This window comes from Molossus molossus, unplaced genomic scaffold, assembly GCF_014108415.1.
Source record: "Molossus molossus isolate mMolMol1 unplaced genomic scaffold, mMolMol1.p scaffold_m16_p_14, whole genome shotgun sequence".
NCBI lineage: Eukaryota > Metazoa > Chordata > Mammalia > Chiroptera > Molossidae > Molossus > Molossus molossus.
In genome coordinates, this window is record NW_023425349.1 from 84518107 (window position 1) to 84540694 (window position 22588).

The window sequence follows — 22588 nt, forward strand, 5'->3', positions numbered from 1 at the left end:
TTATATAGAAAATCTTAAGGCATCTACAGAACAACTACTAGAATAAGCGAAGAATTCAGCAAAGTCAATATGCAAAAATAAATTTGAATTTTATATACAGAGTCTTCTTTTATCTTCAGGGGATATGCTCTGACACCCCCAGAAGATGCCTGAAACCACAGATAGTATCCAACACTACATATACTATGTTTTTTCTATACATACATAACTTTTCTCTTAAAGGCAGCACTTTATGGCTTCTCTTGGGCATATCCAAATTGCCAACATTATTACTTTTGTGCTTTGGAGACATTATGAAGTAAAATAAGGGTCATTTGAACACAAGCACTGCAATACTGTGACAGTCGACCTGATAACGGAGACAGCCACTAAGTGACTAATGGGCAGGTGGAGTACACATCTGTGAACAAAGGTATGATCCATGTCTTGGGCAGATTAGATGGGATGGCTCACGATTTCATCACACTACTCAGAATGTCGCATAATTTAAAACTTATGAGTTGTTTATTTCTGGAATTTTCCATTTCATATTTTTGGCCATAGTGGACCACAGGAAACTAAAACCAAAGAAATCGAAACAGAGGATAAGGGGAAACTACTGAACCACCAGCAAAAAACTAACAAATTAAATGAAAAAAATCTGCTGATACCATCAAAATAGAATTAAGAATTATTATTTTCTGTTTCTTGATCTATCAGCTTCAGTGAATGAATTTAGCAAAATGTGTGTAAGGTCTATACTAAAACTACAAATACTGCTGAAAGAAAGTAAAGACCTAAATAAATGGAGCTCTTGATCCATGTTAATTCTCCCAAAAGCGTTCTATAAATCCGATTCAACTCAATGCAAGTGACTCCACGATCCCAAACAAAATCCCAACATATCTGTTCATTGAACTTGACAAACTGATTAAAACTTTACATGGAAATACAAAGAGATAAAAATAGACAAGAAATAGCAAGAAAGTAATGAACATATATTTGAGTACAAAGATAGTCAAACTGAACAATAGAGAATAGAAATACCAGAAACAAATACACACATACACACACACACACACACACGAACAAACAACTCAGTTTAAAAAAAATGGGCAAAGGACTATATCTTAGTCACTTAGGGTTGCTATCACCAATTATCATAGACTAGGTGGCTTAGACAAAAAACTTTTATTTCTCCCTTCTGAACACTAGGAAGTTCAAGATCAAGGTGCAGGCTTACCTGGTGTCTAGTAAGGGCCCTCTTCCTATAAATGGGAGTATTTGCATTGTATCCTCAGATAATGGAAAACAAAGAGAGGAGGCAAACTCTCCCAGTCTCTACAACAAAGACACTAATCCCATCAGGAGGGCTCCATCCTCATGGCCTAATTACCTCCCAAAGGACCCATCTCCAAATACTATCACATTGGGGATTAGAGTTTCAACACATGAATTTGGGGAGGACACGGACATTCAGTCTATAGCAACCTGAATACACATTTCTCCGAAGAATATATACAATGGCCAACGAACACATGAAAAGTTGTTCAATATCACTGATCAAAACTGAGACAATACTTCACATGCACTAGAATGACTACAACGAAGAAAACAGAAAATAACAAATGATGGATGGCAAGGATGTAAGAAATGGAAAACCTCATACATTACTGGTGGAAATGTAAAATAGTGTAACCACTGTGGAAAATGGAATATCAGTTCCTCACAAAATTAAACACAGAATTAATATATGACCTAGTAATTCCACTCCTAGATACATATACAAGAGAAATGAAAGCATATGTCCACAGAAACTTGTATACAAATGTTTACAGCAGCATTATTCATAATAGCCAAAAGGTGGAAACAATCCAAATGTCCACCAACGAATGAATGGATAAACAAACTGTAGAATTTACATATAGTAGAATATTATTCAACTATAAAGAGAACAAAGTACTGATACAGGTTATAACTTGGATGAACCTTGAAAACATTAAGTAAAAGAAGCCTGTCACAAAAGGCCAAAATTGTATGGCTCCTTTTTTTTTTAAATCCTCATCCAAAAATATTTTTCCAGTTATCTTCAGATAGAGTAGGAGGAAGGGAGGGAGGGAAGGAGAGAAACAGCGATGTGAGAGAGACAAATCGATTGGTTGCCTCCCACATGACCCTGACCAGGGGCTGGGGATAAACCTCAACCGAGGTACATTTCCTTGACCGGAATGGAACCTGCGACTCTTTGGTACAAGGGCCGACACTCTAACCACTGAGCCAAACCGGCCAGGGCTGTATGGCTCCTGTTATATGACATATTCAGAAAAGGCAAATCCATAGAGACAGAAGGCCAATTAGTGGTTTCTAGGGATGGTGGGAGGGGGAAATGAAGATGATTACTTAATGGGTACAGGCTGTTCTTCTCTGGTGATGAAAGTTTGGAAACCAGAGAGAGAAGGGGGTTGAACATTATGAATGCATTAAACGCCACTGAATTGTATAATTTAAATGGTTAATTTATGTTACATGAATTTCACTTCAATCAAAGTATAGCTTACTTTTTTATGAGAATACGTTTGTATATTTTTGGTATTATCAGTATTTTTTAGATTTTGAAAGAAGTATAAGTTATATGTAAAATGTCAAGCTAGTACATATTAATGACTTAATAAATAGGAGCTATTTTTGTCAGCATCATTCCACTTAGGTAGAAGGCTTTATTTCCTTTATATAATCTTGTATATCACAATAAACGTAGATTTTCAGCAAATTGTTATCTAAAAGATTATAAAATAATGATATAAAAGAATGGTTAAACTTGTGCTTAGTCTTAAAATTTTCTAACAAAATTTGCATTCCTAATCCACATTACGTAAGGCAGTGTAATACAGGAGTTACACCAAAGGCTTTGGAGTTTAACCAACCAGCTTTATATCTGACCTAGGGCAATTTACACATTAACTCTATAAATTTAAATTTTTTCATTAATAAAATGGGAACAATAATGCCTAATTAACATGTATATTTAATGAAAAACTTCTATCACAGAGCCTGGCATATAAGGATAATTAAATGTAAGTTATAACCATAAAAGCATACAATTACCCAATTCAATTTAAAAATCATGAATGCATTTAATAAAACTCGATTTATTACCTACTGTATGTCAGGTACTGTGCTGAGTGCTGAAAAAATTCAGATGAAAGGCTTATTTTTATCCTCCCAAAGTCTGAAATCCAACTGATTTGGAGGTGCAGGAAAGGGATGGAGATAAATTGAGGAAACGTGGTTGAGAAAAAATAAACCACTGAACAGAAAATAAAGTTACTGAAAAATTCACCTAAAAGCTGATGTGAGCAAAATGGCTAATGCACTATGTAGAACCCAGATTAAAGGAGGCACAAAAAATATCCTACAGATAACTGAGTTTAAGCACTGGACAATTTAAATATTTTTAATATAACCTCAGTAAAAGAGTTTTGATACATGCCCACAATTTCCAGTTTATAAGTATTTTAGTTAAGTTTAAAGTTACTTATGCTTTGTATTCAAAAATATGTAATCTAAGTTTAGAATTCACTGAATTCCAAGATTTATAAATATTCATAATATTTTGGGTTGACCACTTCTTGGAATATAATTTAATACTGAAAAAAATTACAGGAAATTTATAATTAAAAATGTAGGCAACTGGGGTATTGTCTGAAAAGAGACATAAGATAAGGGTAAGGGAAATGTCCTATATCTTGATTATAGACTCTATAAAAACTATATATATGTCAAAATTCACTGAACAGTATACTTAAGATCTGTACATTTTAGTGTTTGTATTCATACTGTAATTATAGACACACACACACACACTATATGCACCCACTGATACACATATTATTTTTAATTATAAGCAACTGGTCCTCTGAGGTTATTAGATAAAGATACCTATTAGATACCTATTAGATAAAATATGACAATTTAAATGAGATAATATGAAACCTAATCTTTTGCTTTGCTCATAACTCATTTATGGATTGTTCCATTATATAAAAACTATATTCCTAATTATAATTCATAAGTCAATCTATTCATTTATTTAAGATAATATACAATCTTAATTCTAACTTAATTTGTTAAATTCCATGAAACAAAGATACATGAAATGTCTATTCTATTTATTGAAGAATCTCATCTTTGTAAGTTTCATAAAAAGTGACTAAATTTATAAGCTCTAATTATGGATTAGCTTTACTTAATTCACTAAATCCACTGATAATTTTACAGTAAAATCTTTGCATCTCATTTAAATAATCTACACTACCTCCTAAGATTACTCATCTACCCACCCTCCAAAAAGGTAGGTTAAACTAAAAATAAACTTGACTTTAGTTGAGAATACATACTAAATGAGGCTAACTAAAACCACTGAGAAATTTAGCTCATTATATTAAGGTAATGCTAGCAGTAAAGTGTCAACATCTAAAAGGCAGATAGAGAAAGGGAGGATGGGAAGAATAGCACAGCCACTGGGCCAATTACACCTTCATTTCTGTTGACCGAACCTATCACAAGCCCAAGACATACAAAGGGAACTGGGAAATGCAATCTCTATCATCTGGCCCCAACGCTGAGAAGGCAAAAGTACAGATCTAACCTTCTCTCTCATGCTATACTAGCATAGCAGAAGTCAATCAAAATCTTAAGTCACAGAAGGTGAATGACATATATACAATGAAGATGTACAAAACTAATTTAGAAAAAAAGGGACATTTTTAATACAAAATAGTTTTAAACTTATGTTTAGAGATGAAAAGAAATAAGCTTTTAAATCAGACACCTATAGAATAGTAAAAGTCCAAAAACTGCATTTCAGAAATAAAATACCACTCTGAGAAAGCTTTCTGTTTTTATAGGCATTCCTTTCTAAATGTCAAGCAAACATTTTTATAGGCCATTTTCCTCCCATACAGACAGCTCATAATATACAGAGTAAATCAGAGGCAGGGAAATAATGGAACAAACCTTTCCTCAGACCAAGAGAAGGCATAACAAAAATGTGTTTCTTATAGGACCAAGGGAAAAAAAAAAAAAAGCCTGCGTTCCTTATTTTTCATCTCCTTGGGAGACAGAAAAGTGAAAGAGTACTTTGAATCACACTTCAAAAAGTATGATGATTTTTGCTTGCTTAAAAACAATAACAAAGTGTTGTTTTTAAAGGGGGCTTAGCCTATTTATCTTTACAAAGTCCTATTCCTGAGATCCGAAATACATGTCAAAAAAGAAAAGCAATTTATCTTTAAAATATGAGGACATTTTTGTTTCTTCTTTAAGGAATTTGTGGCTCTGGAGGTTAATTGTCTCTCACATTGGATATTATGGCATTTTATCCATGAATAAAAATACAGTCAATAATTTTTATTACTATATTCTTGAGTGTACAACATAACTTATGATCTAAAGAACTTTTAAACTTAAGAATAGGTTTTGAATCTAAGATCATATTATCCAAAAAATTGGAACTGACAATGATCTAAGAAAGCTGTAATTATCAGCAATCCCACCACTCCTCTGGGAACTGAGGTTTACTACACAGACCTTTTTTAAATGACAGCCTTCAGAGATGACTTCTTTAATGTAGTATCTAATAATGTAAAAACAAAGATTCAAAGAAAATATTTATAGTTTACAAATTTCTCCTCTGCTGCTCAAAAAGTACTAATACCATCTTCTTCACATAGCAGATGGGGAAATAAATATGCAAAGCACATATTGTACTTATTTAATAGTAGTTTTTAAGGCTTTGTGCCTATTTACCAAATAAAGATTTAAAAAATAATTTTGATTCAATGAGTGAGATCTTTTATGATAAGCCTTTCAAGTACTGTACTAGAGCTATGCCTTCAATGAAAATGCAAGGGAAAAAAACCCTCAATGTCCTAATTGATATTACTCAAATTCTAAATTTTGGTGGGTTTTCAAGTGCAAACCCAATAAAAAGCAAAGAATGAAAATACTAACTTCCTTATAAAGCCTTCCTTGACACCCACAGGCAGCTTGCTCTTCTTTCCATTCCACCTACCAGACTGGCTGATGACCCTTTGGCTTCATTTCTGTTTATCACCATTTGTGAACTCAGTAAGCAAAGTGATTGTGTACATTTAAATTAGGTTCTTCAATGCCTATCACAGGGCCTGACCCACATTAGGTGCTTAAGAAATGTCAACTCATTGAATGAATGCAGTTCATTAAAAGCTGAATAAAGACTGCAAGATAGAGGCAGCAAAGGGGAGAGAGAGAGAATAAAAAAGAATACTGAATGGAAATGGAAATGGAAATGGTTACTTCCTGTAGATGACCTTAGACAGGGAAGTCATTTAGTACTCCTGTGTCTCAGTTTCTTCATTTATTAAATAAAGCTCAACAAGATTATCTCTAATATCATATCCATTTCTAAAACTTTATTTTTTAAAAGTAAAATGGTCATCATCCTATGTATAAATAGTCACGTAAACACTCTCTTAACCAACCTTCACTGAACCAAATCAACCAAAGTTTTCTATCCTAAAATACAATAGTCTGAGCTAAAGTTCTCCAACTTCAGTGGGCCTCAAATTATCTGGAAGATTTGTTAGAACAGACTGCTGAGTCCCACCCCCAGAGTTTCTGATTCAGTATGTCTGGGGTAAGATCCAAGAAGTAACAATGCTAACAAGTTTTCAGGTGATGAGGATGTTTTTGGTCCAGAGATCACACTTTTGAGAAAGTACTGCTCTAGAGTAAATAAATGCCCATTCTACCCCACTTCCTATCAGTTGAGTTATTTGATTAGCAAAGGTCAGTTTCCCAAATCTATCTAGTCTAGTTGAAATTGTTTATTATAGCTAATTAGCTCATTAAATATTTTGCAAATATACAGAGGGGTGTCATTTTCAAACTACCTATTGAATTAGATGTGAGAATCCTAGAAAATATTGGGAAATTTTCATAAAAATCTAGGATTTTACATTTCTTCCCGATTTAGTATCTTAGTCCAATTAAGAATTAATAGTGAAAATAGGTAATAAATCATTGATGTTGAACATATCACGGGCACAAATGAACATGAGGAAACTTTTGGGGTGATATATATGTTCATTATCTTGAGTGTGATATAGTGATCATTTCTTGGGTGTATATGTAAAACTTATCAAACTGTATATGGTAAAATTATGCAGTTTACTATATGTCAAATTTCACCTTGATAAAGTATATAAACACACAATCACATACCTAACAAAACTGCTAAAATAATAAGACTGACAAAACCAAACTTTATGAGGATATGAAGCAACCATAATTCTCATACATTGTTGGTAGGAATGTAAAATGGTACAAATACTCTGATAAAAAATTTGGCAATTTCTTATAAAACTAAAAATACGTACATCAGCTCTATGACCAAGTAATTTCATCCTTTATTATTTACCCAAGAGAAATGAAAACACAGGAGATTGTTCAAGAATGTTGTAAATCACCCTGGCTGGTTTGGTTCAGCAGATGGAGCGAAGGCCTGTGGACCAGAGAGTCCTGGGTTCAATTCCCGCTAAGGGCACATACCAAAAATAAATAAATAATAATAAAAAAAAGACTGTTGTAAATCATTTCATTCATTACAGCTAAATTGGAAAGTCCATCAGTAGGAGGATGGATAAACAAAATGAAGGTTCTATACAATGGAATAGAAAAGGCAAAACTAATCTATGACAAGAAAGCAGAGCAACGATTGCCTCTTGGGGCTAGAGGCAGGACTCGGAAGGGAAATGAAGACATTTTCTGAGGTGATGTTAATCATCTATATCTTGAGAGGGTAAACCCTCTTGGCTTATACAGAGATGTGTATTTGTCAAAACTCACAGAATGGTGAGTATACTAAAGATTGATGCATTTCATTATAAATTTTATTTCAAAATGAAAAAAAAGAATTATACATAAATATTGAACTCTACCCAATGACACACATGCTCAGTTATTTGGGGATAGAATATACTGTCTGCTAATTTAAAATGCAACAAAAGATGGCTTGATGGATGGACAGATATGTGATAAAGCCATGTATAATGAAACAGAAAATTAACAGCATCAAGTGGTGGGTATTCATTGTACAATTCTTCCCACTCTTCATGTTTTAAGTTTCATGGTAGTATGTTGGGAAAAAATCAGTTTGTAAGACAGTAGTGACTCCATTTTTTGCATGTCTGTGTGTTCATGGACATGCATCTATGAATTACATGTTATACAAATATTTATGTATGTTGTACCATTCTTGCTCTCGGTCAGATCCTTCCAACTCACTTAAAAATACACAAGTTCCTACTCTTCCTAAATAATACAAAACAAACAAAAAACTCGCTCAAAATCCCATTCTCCTTCAGCTACTACTGGGTCACTTTTGTTTCCTTTCAAAGTCACATTTCTTAAAGAGGTGAGGATACTTTCTGTGTCAATGTCTTCACCTACTTCATTCTGGCTAGTGCCTCCAAAATTCCAACCAAATGGCTCTTGCTCAAGATATCAACGATTTCCATGTCACTAGATCAAACTGACATTTTTTAATCCTTGTCCCTTGAAGAATGAAAAATATGAAATTTGCCTACTTTTAAATTTAAAACAAGGAAGACAAATTTTATTTGATATGTGAAGCAAGTTTCTGTTTTTTTAAAAAGAAGAGCTCAATTTCATATTATTGCCAAGTTAGAGCGTAAGAGTGTAAGAAGGAGGAAACTTAAGGGATGATATCAGAAAATAAACAAACAAACAAACAAAAAAATAAATAAATGAAGATAATACTATAGTTCAAACAGTAAATATCAAAGGTCTATTTTCAAGGACCTAATTCTACTGCATTTTGAAATTCCACTGAACTCACTAACTGCGGTTCACATTTCTTCAACTGGCTTAGTCAATATATTTATAGACGCTCTCTCTTACATAGGTATCCCAAACTGCCTTTTTATGTAGAAATTATTCTCTGAGTTACAAGAACCAGAGAACTAGGTCCACGAGGACAAGACAAATCCGGCTATGTATCAAAATAAGTACAGAAACTATTTCCCAGCCTTCAAGAGATTAGCCCTCAAAGACTTTCCCAGCACATAACACAACTTGGAGCCTCCGAGGGATTTCAGTGTGTCAGGTAATACAAAATTATGTAGTTAAATCACTCTAAAAATCATTCTATGAAATACAAAATAAAGGGAATTTCTTTGTTACATGGGCTTCACAGATGAAAACTAAATTTGAGTCTAAAACTTGCAGAAGAATTTGAACTGTACTCGGCAGTATTGAGGTAGGGTTCCCAAACTGCAGGTCACTTTGACTTTGTTTCTGACTTTGAAGATGAACAGGCATTAGCTAGTCAAAGAAGTGTAGCAAAGGACATTCTGGCATGGGCCAAAACAGTACAAGTACATGTAAAGAGTTCCAAAGGGCTTTATTATTTATTTTCCTCTAACATTTATCTATATATCTTGTTTAGAGACAGTAGTTTCTGAAAGTCTTCTTTCTTTATTCTTGCCACCTATTCTCCCGAGAAAGCAAATTCTTTTATTCCACAAGCAATTATTTAGCACTTTCAATGTGTAAGCCTAGAACTATGTACATTGCCTAGATTTAAAGTAACACAGCATACAGCTCAAGATTATACACTATGATTATTGAAGGACTTAATTTTACCCTAGCTTTTTACACCAGAGCTTTATACATACTTGCATTATGTGGCTATTTTTAAATGTTAAATTAGTTTTCCATTTACCTTTTAGTTCTAACATTGTAATGAAGAATACAATAGAGTAGATTCATTTATAAGGAAGGTAACATGGAAGGACTGAAAGACAAACACTCCTGCAAATTCAGAGTGATTATTTAGTATAAAGTCTACATTTAGAACTCTAAACTCTGGATCATAAACCTCTCTGAAATCCAATGAAAGCAAAGGATCTTGTGGTAGGCAACTTCTGACAGGGCTCCCAATAATCCCCAGATCTTGGTATTCATAACCTTGTTTAATCTCCCCTTGAGTACAAAATAAACCTAGCAACTTGCTTCTAAAGAAGTGAATATGGCAAAAGTGAGAAGCTGTCTCCTCTGTGATTAGGTTACAAGTGACCATGACTTCTGTCTTACTAGTGCTCTCTCTCACTACCTCATGTGTTCTTCCTGATGAAGCATGGTGCCATGTTGTGAAAAACTCCAAGCAGAGGACCAGGTGACAAGGAACCAACTGAGGCCTCAGCCTAGTCCACAAGGAACTGAATCCTGCCTAAAACCAAGTGAGCTAGGAAGTGGATGCTCCCTGTTCCATGGGAGGACCGCAGCCTTGAGAGAGCCAGAGCCAGAAGACCTAGCTAAACTGTACCTGAATTTCTGACCTACAAAACCTACAATATGATACATGTGTATCATTTTTAAGATACTAAATTTTGGAGTAATGTTACCCAGCAACAGATAACTAACGTAGATCCTCTCTACAGAAAAGTATATATAGTATATGTACAAATTCCAGCACACATGTAGGGAAATAGAAGCCCTCTCGGAAGTTCACCAATAGAACTCTCAGTGGCCCAGGGATCCCAGATTAAGAAAGTTCTAGTATAATGTGCACAAAAGGCCTGCAAGAATCAATTCAACCATGCTATTCAGGTCAACAAATGTCAGAATACTTCCCTTCCATAAAGTATTGCTAAGAAAGTTAAACTACTTTAGAAATATAATCAATATCTTAGTACTAGTGTTAGCAAAGGTAAAATCCAGCCATGTTATACCAAACATCATTTTGAATAACATTATCTCATAAATATTATGTAAGTACTGAGGATAAAATAATGACTAAGGACTGTCCTTAACTTTAAGGACTTTACTGTCAGGTGGGTAAGACACACAGACACATAAGCTTCCATAAGAATTAGGAGTAAAAATAGAGATTCCCATATGGTATCTACTAATGTTTGGAATAAAATGACTTTATGGAATTTTAATTATGTAATTAAGATAATTACCTGTACTGTTTTTCCAAGTCCCATATCATCACCAAGAATGCACCCTCTTCCTTGGATGAAGTGTCCATAAAGAAACTGGGCTCCTTCCCTCTGATAATCTCTCAAATATCTATTAATAGTATATGGAATGGAGTCTCCATCTTCAGATAATTGAAAAGCAACAGCAGATAATGGAAATTTTCGGTCTGGAAAATAAGGTTTTTCTAAATCTTCATCATCAAATATGAAATTCCTAGAGCAAGCTTTAACAGATTTTACTTCTTGAAGTTTTTTAAGAGGTACTTTCCTTTCTTGAAAATCTGAATATAAGATGATTGCAAATGACTTCCCATTTTCATCCACTATGATAGACTTGATGCTTGCTTCACAGAGCTTTTCATTATCTGGAGAAGGGACAAGACATCTTTCTCCTGGGTGCCATATGTCTGGAATAATAAAGAAGAAAATAAAGTGTCATATGTCTACAATCTAGCTTATAAAGCACCACCTCACTTATCCACTGCTATGAGAAAAAAATACCCCATATAAACATTCTTTCCAAATAACTGAAATAATATAAATTATTCATATAACATGTACAGATAGTTTTCTAAAATATCTCATCAGATGTTCTCCTATAAAAAGGAGAATAAAGGATACATAGTTTATTTCCAGTGTTTCTCACCCTGGTTGTGTCATGATTTCCCCATACATGCTTGGACATTACCTCTGTTGATTCTGATTCAGTGGATATAGGCCAGGGGCATCAGTTTTATTACTTTGGTTGTTATTGCTGAATTCAAAAGCTGATTCTGCTGCCCTGCCAGGGTTCGGGAACACTGATTTAAATATTCATGATGACTCATTAACATTATTTATTATTCATGACATGGTAGAGAAATAGTGAATAGGACTTACTAAAGCAGTGGTTCTCAACCTCCCTAATGTCGCGACCCTTTCATAAAGTTCCTCGTGTTGTGGTGACCCCCCAACCATAAAATTATTTTCGTTGCTACTTCTTAACTGTAATTTTGCTACTGTTATGTCTTAGGCAACCCCTGTGAAAGGCTCGTTCGACCCCCAAAAGGGTTGCAACCCACAGGTTGAGAACCGCTGCATAACTAAAGAGTAAGCTAAAATCTCTGTGGCTCAGTGGTTGAGTGTCCACCCTTGCACCAAGAGGTCTCAGGCTCGATTCCCCGTCAGGACACATGCCCAGGCTGTGGGACAAATCCCCAGTGGGGAGTGTGCAGGAGGCAGCCAACTGATGTTCTCTCTCATTGATGTTTCTCCCTCTCCCTCTCCCTCTCCCTCTCCCTTCCTCTTGCTCTAAAATCAATAAAGAAAATAAATTAAAATCCTTTGGACAGCAATGCTTTTGTGATTCTTCTGTCTTCTTTTTTTTTGTTTTTTTTTTGTTCAGGTAGAGTGGGAGGGAGAGAGAGGAACAGAGAGAGAGAGAGAAACATCGATGTGAAAGGAACACATCGAGTGGCTGCCACCCGCACAACCGACCAGGGCCGGGGACAAACTGCAACCGAGGTACATGCCCTTAGCGGGAACCGAACCCGGGTCTCTCAGGACCGCAGGCCGACGCTCTAACCGCTGAAGCAAACCGGCCAGGGCTCTGTCTTCTTTTTTATAGTTGTTCCATCTTCTTTCTCTGGAGACAGCTGTTTTCTCATTGTCAATACTGCTGCTTTTAAACTGCTGCTTTATATGTGTGTGTACAACTAACCAAGGGAACCTCCAATTCAGGGATGTGTACCAGCTTGGTCACGGTTTTTTCCCTTTTAGGATTTGAAGAGTTAAAATTCTTTAAAAAAACAGATGACTTCTAAGATCTTTCTGCTAAGATTCTATAATTTTTTTTGAAGAGTCTGACCTCTATATACATGAATTGATTCTGTACTTAACTGTACGGTTATTTCATTTTCTATTCAGAAAACACAGCACTATGAATGGGGAGGGGAGTCTCTATAGAGTATTAATTGGTACAATTAAAAAATACCAAATATGCCCTGGCCAGTTTGGCTCAGTGGTTGGAGTGTTGGCCTGAGGACCTGGATTATAGGTTTGATCCTCTGATCCTGGTTGGGGTCATGCAGGAGGTAACCAATCAATGTGTCTCTCTCACATTAATATTCTCTCCCCCTTCTTCCCTCCCTTCCACTCTACCTAAAAAATCACTGGAAAAATATTCTTGGGTGAGGATTAACCAAAAAAAAAAAAAAAACCCAAATAGAGGAAATTAAATAAAAATAATATTACAAACGGAATTTCTTATCACAAGAATCCCAGAGGAATTGTATCGCTACAAGTATAAAAACAGTAGGAATTATTTTTCTCACACATTTCTTATTGAAATCAGACGACCATTGCTAGTTTCCTAGGGTCTTAACAATTTCAAGTTAGGTGTTTACACTCATGATTATAATGTGACTAGTATGTCTATACTCTCCTAAGAATAGCTCGTTAAACTATTTGTCATCAGTTTTTCCTCAAAAGTAAAACCATTATTTCCACTAATTTTGGTGAGATTATGTTTTGCATAACAATCAAAACTACACAGAGAAAAATTTGTTCTCTCTAATATTTGGATCCAAACTACTTGAAAACCACTACACTATTCTAAAAGACAAAGTTTAAATGTGAGACTAAAACTTTGATGCACTATACAGGGAATAACACATAGATCAAGAGGCCCAATTTTCAAAATCATACTCTTTGGGCCTTAAAACCTAAATTAACCCCTATAGCAATTCTTGACACATTATTTCTGCTTCACATAATTTGTTTGCCTGCTTAGCAAATGCCTTCTAATTTTTAAAGACCTAAAATTCTCTATTTATTATTCAATATCTATGACTTGACACCAATGATTAACTAGACACTATTCCATACAATGGGTACAAAAATGGAAAAAAAACACAACAATGTTAATCATTGTAATGATGTGGCACTCTCTCTCCTGGGAGTACACCTGTGACTTTCCCTTCCCCCTCCCCAACAGGCATACATCTCCTAAACTGGAAAGGACCCCAAGGGGTTTGCAACTAGGGAAGCAATGGGCAGGGGCAGTTTATCCCAGGCTAACCCCCTGAACCTGTTCCTAAGGTCCCTTTTTCTAATAATTTATTTTTATTTATTTATTTATTTATTTTTCTTTATTGATTTTTAGAAAGAGGAAGGGAAAGGGAGAGAAAGACAGAAACATGGATGAGAGAGAACAACGACTGGCCGCCTCCTGCATGCCCCCCAATGGGGAACAGGCCTATAACCTGGGCATGTGCCCTGACCAGAAATCAAACTGGAGTCCTCTCGGTGCATGGGCTGATGCTCAACCACTGAGCCACACCAGCCGGGCAAGGCCCCCTTTTTCTGACTTTTTAGGGAGCCAGAGCTGCCCAGCCTAGGCTCATTTTGCCATTAGTCCCTCTCCTGTCATCCTAGGTCCTTCCTTATTGCACTGTCCCCAACTTTAATAAATTCTCTAAAATAAAAAAATAAAAAGAATTATAGTGATCAAACCTTGCTGAGAACCAGACTTTCTGAATCTCATTAAATGACATCGTGTAACCAACTTTTCAAGGTAGAAAACCTCTAGTCTGCCCTTATTCCTCTTTTTATATTACTCCCTACATCCAATCCATCAGAATGTCTTCTTGCTGGCTCTACCTCAAAAATGTATTACTTTCCCCCTTGAAACAACCACTGGCAAACTCTTCTGCAGTCAGATTTTAGTTATTTGTTATTTTAGAGTTTGTAGGCCTTGCTCTTCTAGTGTAAAAGTAGCTAGACAACACATAAACATGGCTGTGTTCCAATAAAACTTTATCTACAAAAACAAGTGTGTCAGCTTGGCCCACAACAATAGTTTGCTGACTTCTGCCCTAAAGCATACCACATTTGGATTTCTCCTCAATTACGGCTGTGGGCTCCTAACATTCTCTCTGCTGCCACTACTGTTCCCCTACAATCAACTTTCCATACAGCAGCAATACTGACTATGTAAAATACAAATTATTAGCAAATCTCTAACTTAAAATCTTTCAGTAACCATCCACTGCACATAAGCTCCTTTATGATCTGCCTCTACTTATTTCTTCAATTTACTCTGTCAATTTTTCCTCTGATTCAAACATGCTAAGCAGGTCTTCTCTCAGCTGTCTTCATGTCATCTCAGAGACGCTGTCTCTGATCGCCTCATTTAGAATACCCAATTATTCTCTAGCTCGTTATTTTACGCCTCCACAGTACATATCACACTGTTTATCGTGTTTACTTGTTCTTATCTGTCTTTCCCACTACAGAATAACTTCTTTTTGAAGAAAATGTCTGAATTGTTCAAAATTTTATTCCCTCAACCAGCACACGTAGGCATCAATAAACATGTGCTGCATTTATTAACGTGAACACATCCTTGATTGGACAGATCCTTGATATTTACTGAGGAAGACAGATGCTAAAAAGTTTACAGACATGGCCCTGGCCGGTTTGGCTCAGCGGTTAGAGCGTCGGCCTGCGGTCCTGAGAGACCCGGGTTCGGTTCCCGCTAAGGGCGCGTACCTCGGTTGCAGTTTGTCCCCGGCCCTGGTCGGTTGTGCGGGTGGCAGCCACTCGATGTGTTCCTTTCGCATTGATGTTTCTCTCTCTCTCTGTGTTCCTCTCTCTCCCTCCCACTCTACCTGAACAAAATAAAACGGAAAAATGTCCTCAGGTGAGGATAAAAAAAAAAAAAAAAAAAAAGTTTACAGACATGTAATAAGTGCTCCAGAAGAAAACAGTGTGCTATAACAATGTGCTATAAGTAAGAAGTATTGAGGAAAAAATATAAAAGGGAAAAAGGCCTAAGAAGAGTATGTCAGAGGGTAACAGCATGGGGCAGACCCTTTATGGGCAACACATAGAAATTTATGGAAATCTATTTGGTTCCTGAATTTGACTAATTTCTAGGACTAAATAGTTAAGTCTGAGCTAGGGCTGGGATCTCTCAGGAGTCAAACTCCAGAATAAATAGCTTAAATTGGGAGGATTTCATGTTGGATTATATGGGGGTGGGGCTGGGGTGAGTGTGAGCCTCCTTATGATCTGGTCCCTGTTTTCCTCCCTAACTTCCTTTCCTACCAGCTCTTCCTCTTGCATTCCAAACTGGCCTCCTTGCTGTTCCTCACCATGACTAGAATGCTCCCACCCCAGGACCCCTGAACTTTCTGTTCCTTCCACCAACACTCTCCCTAAATACCAACACGGCTGATTCTTCCACTTCATTCAGGTCTCTGCTTTAAACGGCAGCTCCTCAGAGGTGTCTCCCCTGAGTGCTCAATCTAAAACAGCACCCCTGCCCGGATGGTGCGGCTCAGTGGCTGAGCATCAACCCTGCACCAAGAGGTCGCCGGTTCGATTCCCGGTCAAGGCACATGCCCAGGTTGTGGGCCCGATCCCCAGTGGGGGACGTGCAGGAGGCGGCCCATCGATGTTCTCTCTCATCGATGTTTCTATCTCTCTCTCCCTCTCACTTTCCTTTATTGTGAAATAAAGGGAAAAAAGATTTTTAATAAAATAAAATAGCACTCCCTGCCATTCTCTCTTCCTTTACCTTGCTTTATTCCAGTTTCAAAGAAAAAATAAATAACTGTTATTCTTCATCTCCTCGACTTGTACATAAGTTCCCCAGAGCAGGGCTTAATTTGTGTGCATGGTTATATCCTGGGTACCCAGAATGTTTAAGTTCAAATACTTGTAGAATTAACAAATATTTACATATAGCTAACATCTCTGAAGGCTTTGTGTGTGCCAACATGAGCTTCAAATGTACCAGTTCATTTAAACCTCACAACCCTTCATTACTTCATGTAAGTAACATTATCAGTTCCATTTTATAAGTGGTGCAACACATAAAGGTTAACCAACTTGCCCATGGTCATGCGGCTAAAAAGGGGCAGAGCCTAGACATGAACCAAGCTATCTGATCTTGATGCTACCATGCTGTACCAGCTCACACATGAATGAACAATTCCCTGGAACTGAGTAGCCCCTGCTCCTTTTAACTGAGCCATGAGCATCCCAGTCACTATAATCTCCACTCAGCAGCTTCATCTATTTATTTCACCTGCCAGGTTCTATTGGTACTGATATTTGTGGTCCCTAGGTTAGTGTCATCATTTTTGACCTTCAGTTTTGGCTTGTTACATAAACCTCTTTGAACGTTAGTTCTGAGTTCATCTATTTAATGAGATTGAGATCTTCCTCAAAAAAGAAAGCATGTATATAAACAATCGGCATACTGTTGGGCACAGAAGAACTCAAGCTTCTGTTATCTCTCCATAATGAAAGCTATTAACTCAGGGACAAGAAGGCATCCCAGATGCCTTGTGGCAGATAACCAATCCTCCTTAAACCCTCTCTTGGTGACTCCTTAGAGGTGGAATATAAGGTCCTAACTCAATACATCATATGTTAAGCTCGTTGTGTTATAAAGTAAACTGAGCCATTTCAACCTTTTTTCACTTCTACCATTCATAAAAACTGGGGCATACAAGGATAAAAAAAATAAAAACAGCAAATGTCTACTGAGCGCTTACTATGGGCCAGACACTGGGTCACACAAGTGCTTTGCATCTACCATCTCATTTAATAATCACAAGAACTCAGCAAGGATCTCAATTTTACAGATGAGGAAACTGCCCAAAGTTGCTCGGCAAGTAACTGTCCGAGCCAGTCCTAGATCCAAGGGCAGTCTGGCTCCAGAGTCCAGGTTCTCGGCACTGAATCGCGAAGACTGGCCCAGCCTATGAGAGGTTCAGTCTCCGGCTGTCACTCAGGGGTAAATCCCAAGCCCAAGGGGACTGGCAGGAACCGGTCCAACCCCGCGCAGTAAAGACAGGTGTCAGCAGAGCGGCGAGCTCAGAGCTTATACCTTTGCGGGCGGTTTCCTCGCGGGGCTTCGGGGCGGAGGGATCCATCTGGCCAGGGGGAGGAGCCTGGCAGCCTCGTCGCTTTTAACCCCGGGCGAGCCGCGGGGGACGGCGCGGAGCGGGCGAGCCGGCGGACCGCGGGCACCGCCACCGGCCACCGCCACCTGCCGCCGCCCTCCGTACATCGCCCCCGTGGGCTCCGGCGCCTCGGGGCGAGAGGGAGCAAAGGTGCAGCCTGATGCGGTCCAGGGAGAAGAGAGAGGGGCGTCCGAGGCAGCGGCGGAGCCAGAGGCCGCTGTGGAGGCTGACGGCGCGGCGCTCACCTATTCGGCGCGGCCTCCCCCTCCGACGGAGGACAGCCGACGTGCATGCCGACCCCCTAACCCTCCCTTTCAGGGCTGGGCCTCTCTTTACCGCTCACCGCAACTTCCACCCATACTCGGGAAATCCCGCGAGATTGGCTTCGGTACGGGCCTCGGGATCTCGCGAGAACAAAGTCTTGGTTTCCAGGGGCGGAGTCTTTTCTCCCCCTGGAAGAGCGGAACAGGAGAGTCCGCGAGAGGTGGAAGTGTCTGGAGGTTCGATCGCGCTCGCCCTCGTGGTGCAGATTCTGTGGTCCCTAAGGGAGCCTGGAGGGTGTTTGCGGGTGTTGGTGCTGCTGCGGTCCTTTAAGAAGGGTGGTGGCCTGGCAGCTGACCGTCGTCCCTGCGATCGGGCTTATATTTGGTGTTTGGTTTCTCCGTCCCAGCTGCAAACCCAGGAACTTGAGGAGGCGAGCGATTCCCGCCTGCAGTGCAGCCTCGGGCCTGTGGAATGCCCACGCCACGGGACACCCACTGGAGGCGGAGTGGACGTGGCGCGTTTCTCTTGTTATACTCTAAAATATAGTAAGTCATAAATACATAATGGGAGTACAAAACCAACGACACGTGCCATAAGTAGAAGGCAAAGGTAAAAATGCTATGAAAATCTAATGTTTTTTTTTCGTGGATCTAAAGTTACCAATGGTTTGTATAACACATTACATCCAGTCTTGTTTTTGTAAGCATCTTCAGGGCAGGGTACCACTCATGAGTTAAATGGGTACTGCATATCTAACACTGCTAGATGAATACAGAAATGGTTCCTTGTTAAAATATTTTTGTGTACTGTACAGTATTTTATTGAATTGGGTTAGACTGAATAGACCTGTATTAGTTTCCTGTGGCTGCTGTAACAAGTCACCACACACTTAGTAGCTTAAACAAACAGCACCGAAGTATTCTCTTACGGCCAACACGGATTTATTATCTTAACAGTTCTGTAAGCCCGAGTCCTACATGGGTCTCATTAGGCCAAAATCAAAGTCAGCTGGGCTGCATTCTTTTCTGGAGGCTCTCAGGAGAATCCCTTTTCCACCTTCTAGAGTCTATACAGATCATTTCGCTCATGGCTCCCTCAGACTTCAAAGCTAGCAATGTTGTATCTTTCTGACCCTTTCCAGTGTAGTCACATCTTCCTGTGATTGCAGCTGGGAAAGATTCTTTGATTTTAAGGGCTCATGGGATAAGATTGGGTCCACCTCAATAATCCAGTATAATTTTTCTTTTTCAAGATCTGAACCCTTAATCACATCAACAAAGTCCCTTTGCCATGTGAAGTAACATTCATAGGCTTCAAAGATTAGGATGTTGCCTACCACAGGGTCTTAATGGGAGGTTGGGGGTTTATATTCTGCCTACCACAGGGTCTTAATGAGGAAGACTAAATAGCTGTTCCCTCTGCAAATAGATGATCCATTCCTTAGTAAACACTAAAAATTATCGGTATGCTTTCATAAAATTATGTTTACCAGCAGATAAAAACTTTGTATCTAAAAGAAACATCGATTGCACACATCAAGAGTTTGTCATTTAACCTCATTGCTTCAGTGTCCTCACCCATGACAGCAAATAATAGTACTCTACCTCAAAAAGGGTTATTGTAAGAATTAAATAAGACACCTAAAATGGTGCCTGTCCAGAGTAAGGAATATACATATTGCTATTACTCTTGTTATCAATGGAATGCATCCACTAGAAAGTTGCATTCTACATAGCCATTGCTTCAGTTTAATATTTTTGGCTAATAGTTGGTACTACATTATTATTTAGGTTGAATTTTAGACTAGATTCTAATTTAAAGCACCATGGATTTTAAGGCATATTATTTAGGTACAGCTTTTTTAAAGGAAAAAACAAAACAAAACAAACCTTGCTGATTATTGTAACTCTTGGTTTTAATATGCACCCTAGCCTGGCTGGTGTGGCTCAGTGGTTGAGCATTCACCCATGTCCAAGAGGTCACGGGTTCAATTCCTGGTCAGGGCACATGCCAAGGTTGTTGGCCAAATCCCCATGAAGGAGATAGCTAGTCGATGTTCTCTCATAGATGTTTCTATCTCTCTCCCTCTCCCTCCTCTCTAAAATCAATAAAGAAAAAAAAATTTTTTTAAATATGCACCCTAATGTTGGAAATTTTAAAATGTAAAGGGAAAAAATCTTCTTGGAATTGATGAAATATATCCGTTTTACTTAAACCCTTTTCACATTGCCTCTAAAATCAAGGGCAAATGGAAGTTTCAATCAAGCTTACTTTATTTCTACAACTACCAGAGAAATTTGATTTTTTTTCTCCCACTGAAATGACTAGTTGTGTAATATCGTCTTTATTTTTCCAGAGTTCCACTGATTTATGATGTTGATCCTTAAAAAGCTGACCTCTGAATAGAAATTATAAGAAAATTTAGAAGTAAATTTTGATTTAAATGAAAAAGATCATCTAGTGGAAGGATTACCCTTTTGATTTACAGAAGAAGAGGCCTTATTTTCTGAGTATTTACCACTTAGCATCACCACCATGGTTATGATGCACAATGAAGCAGAAGTAATCATGACATAAAAATGTGTTTTAGTGAATTAGATGCCTCACAAAATTATACATACTCAAATATCCCCCCCCCCCCACCACCACCACCACAAGCACACTTAACAGTAGCTTTAATCTGAGCCCATAGCAAGGACATCCTTGTCTAGGTGCTAATGTTGTAAAAATCCAACACAGATGCTACTCAAACAAAGTGAAATTGAAAGTCTTGCAAACAGGCAGGAATTCCTGAATCAATATAAATAATATTGAATAATGAAATCACATGCAAAACTTGTCACAGAAGGATCTAGAAAAATTAAGCCTATTAAAACAATGATAGCATGGGGAAAGAAAGGAATAGGGAAGATGAGTAAGAGCAACATAGAAACGGTAAAAATTGAACCATTCTTTTTACCAATAAGTAATCTAAACAAAGTTTAAAAGTCAAAGATGCACAACAATGAACATACTTAACATTACTGAACAGTACACTTTAAAAAGAAGGTAGATTTTATGTTTTGTTTTGTTATTTTAACCACAATAAAGAAAAGAAAAAAAACTTGGGTCAACAAAAGGACAGTTTGGGGCTTAAGCCAGGGATATGAAAGATGGTCAGTGGTAGGTTAGTGTAAGGAATATGATGAGTATCAGTACGTCTTGAACCTTCACCAATTCCGCTTTTACTTCAGACTCATTGATCCAGTACTCTACTTTAGAGATAATAAAATATTTTGAGAATCATTAAGTGATTTACCCAGGATCACAAAATCAGAACTAGAATATGATTCCTGATTCTCATTCTAATATGATGAGTGTATAAAAACATTTCACAGAAGATAGTTTTAGATTTGAAAAATTAAAACCTGTGATTCTATTTCATACACGATTTCATATCTCACATCAGGTAGTAAGCCTAGAAATCCTTCAACAAAACACCAAGAACTTCAAGTTGAAATGCTTTTAGAAACATACTCAAAATGCAAAAAAGTATGTGAAATGCTCAGAGGCCAAACATAAAGAGGAAGCTGAAAAGTAACTTACAAAACTGGCACGTATGTCACTGCTGTCCCGGAGGCATCTGCCTATCTCAGTTACCAAAAGGTCTACGTTTTCTGTCTTGGGACAGAAGATATGGTCTTAAACCCTCAGACGGTCCCAAGTTGTAAATAAGACTTTCATTTGACACTAGAAACCTGGAAAGGTGTAAGTTCTTAATAAAGAAGGATGGTGAAGAAATTTAATCCAATACAAGGCAGGAAAGGAGAAAATAAAACAAATGCATGATTAATAGAAAGCACAAAATAGTAAAAATCTATAAATTTACACAAAAGCAATAAATGTATTTGAAAGATTAATCTTGATAAAGAGATTCAGATTGGGTAAAAACTAAATATAGCTGTATGTCACAAGATACGCACCTAAAAAATAAAGGCAAGCTTGAAAGTAAAGCAAAAATATAGAATGGAAAAATAGTAAAAAAAAAACAACACTCAGAATTGCTCAAAATGTCAGTATCAGACAAAACAAGCTTTAATGCAAAAAGCCTAAAAGATAAAGAAATTAACCACATAAATGTAAAAGGCATAGTTTATCAAGGAGCTTAAAAAGTTCTCAACTTATCACCACTTACTAATAGTCTCAAATATATAAAAGTCAGAATTTTAAGGGGTAAGATACAAGTTTACATACATGGTAGGAATTTTTAATATTCATTATCGTAATTGTCAGATTTAAAAGAAAAGAATTGAACCACACAATTGACAGTCTAGATCTAATAGACATACATAGAATACTCCATCC

At 37.4% G+C, this 22588-nt stretch overlaps 1 protein-coding gene across 1 annotated transcript in view; it reads right to left on the reverse strand.

Annotated features, from left to right (window-relative positions):
* The window catches only part of ERCC6L2 (ERCC excision repair 6 like 2), a 145612-nt gene extending 127641 nt beyond the window's left edge, over positions 1–17971 (reverse strand). The window contains exons 1-2 of the mRNA XM_036260814.1: positions 17905–17971; positions 11007–11431 (exon numbers count right to left, since the gene is read on the reverse strand). Of these exons, the coding sequence (XP_036116707.1) occupies positions 11007–11431; positions 17905–17950 (471 nt within the window). The 5' untranslated portion in view covers positions 17951–17971. The remainder of the gene's footprint in view (positions 1–11006; positions 11432–17904) is intronic.
* Positions 17972–22588: the final 4617 nt, after the last annotated feature.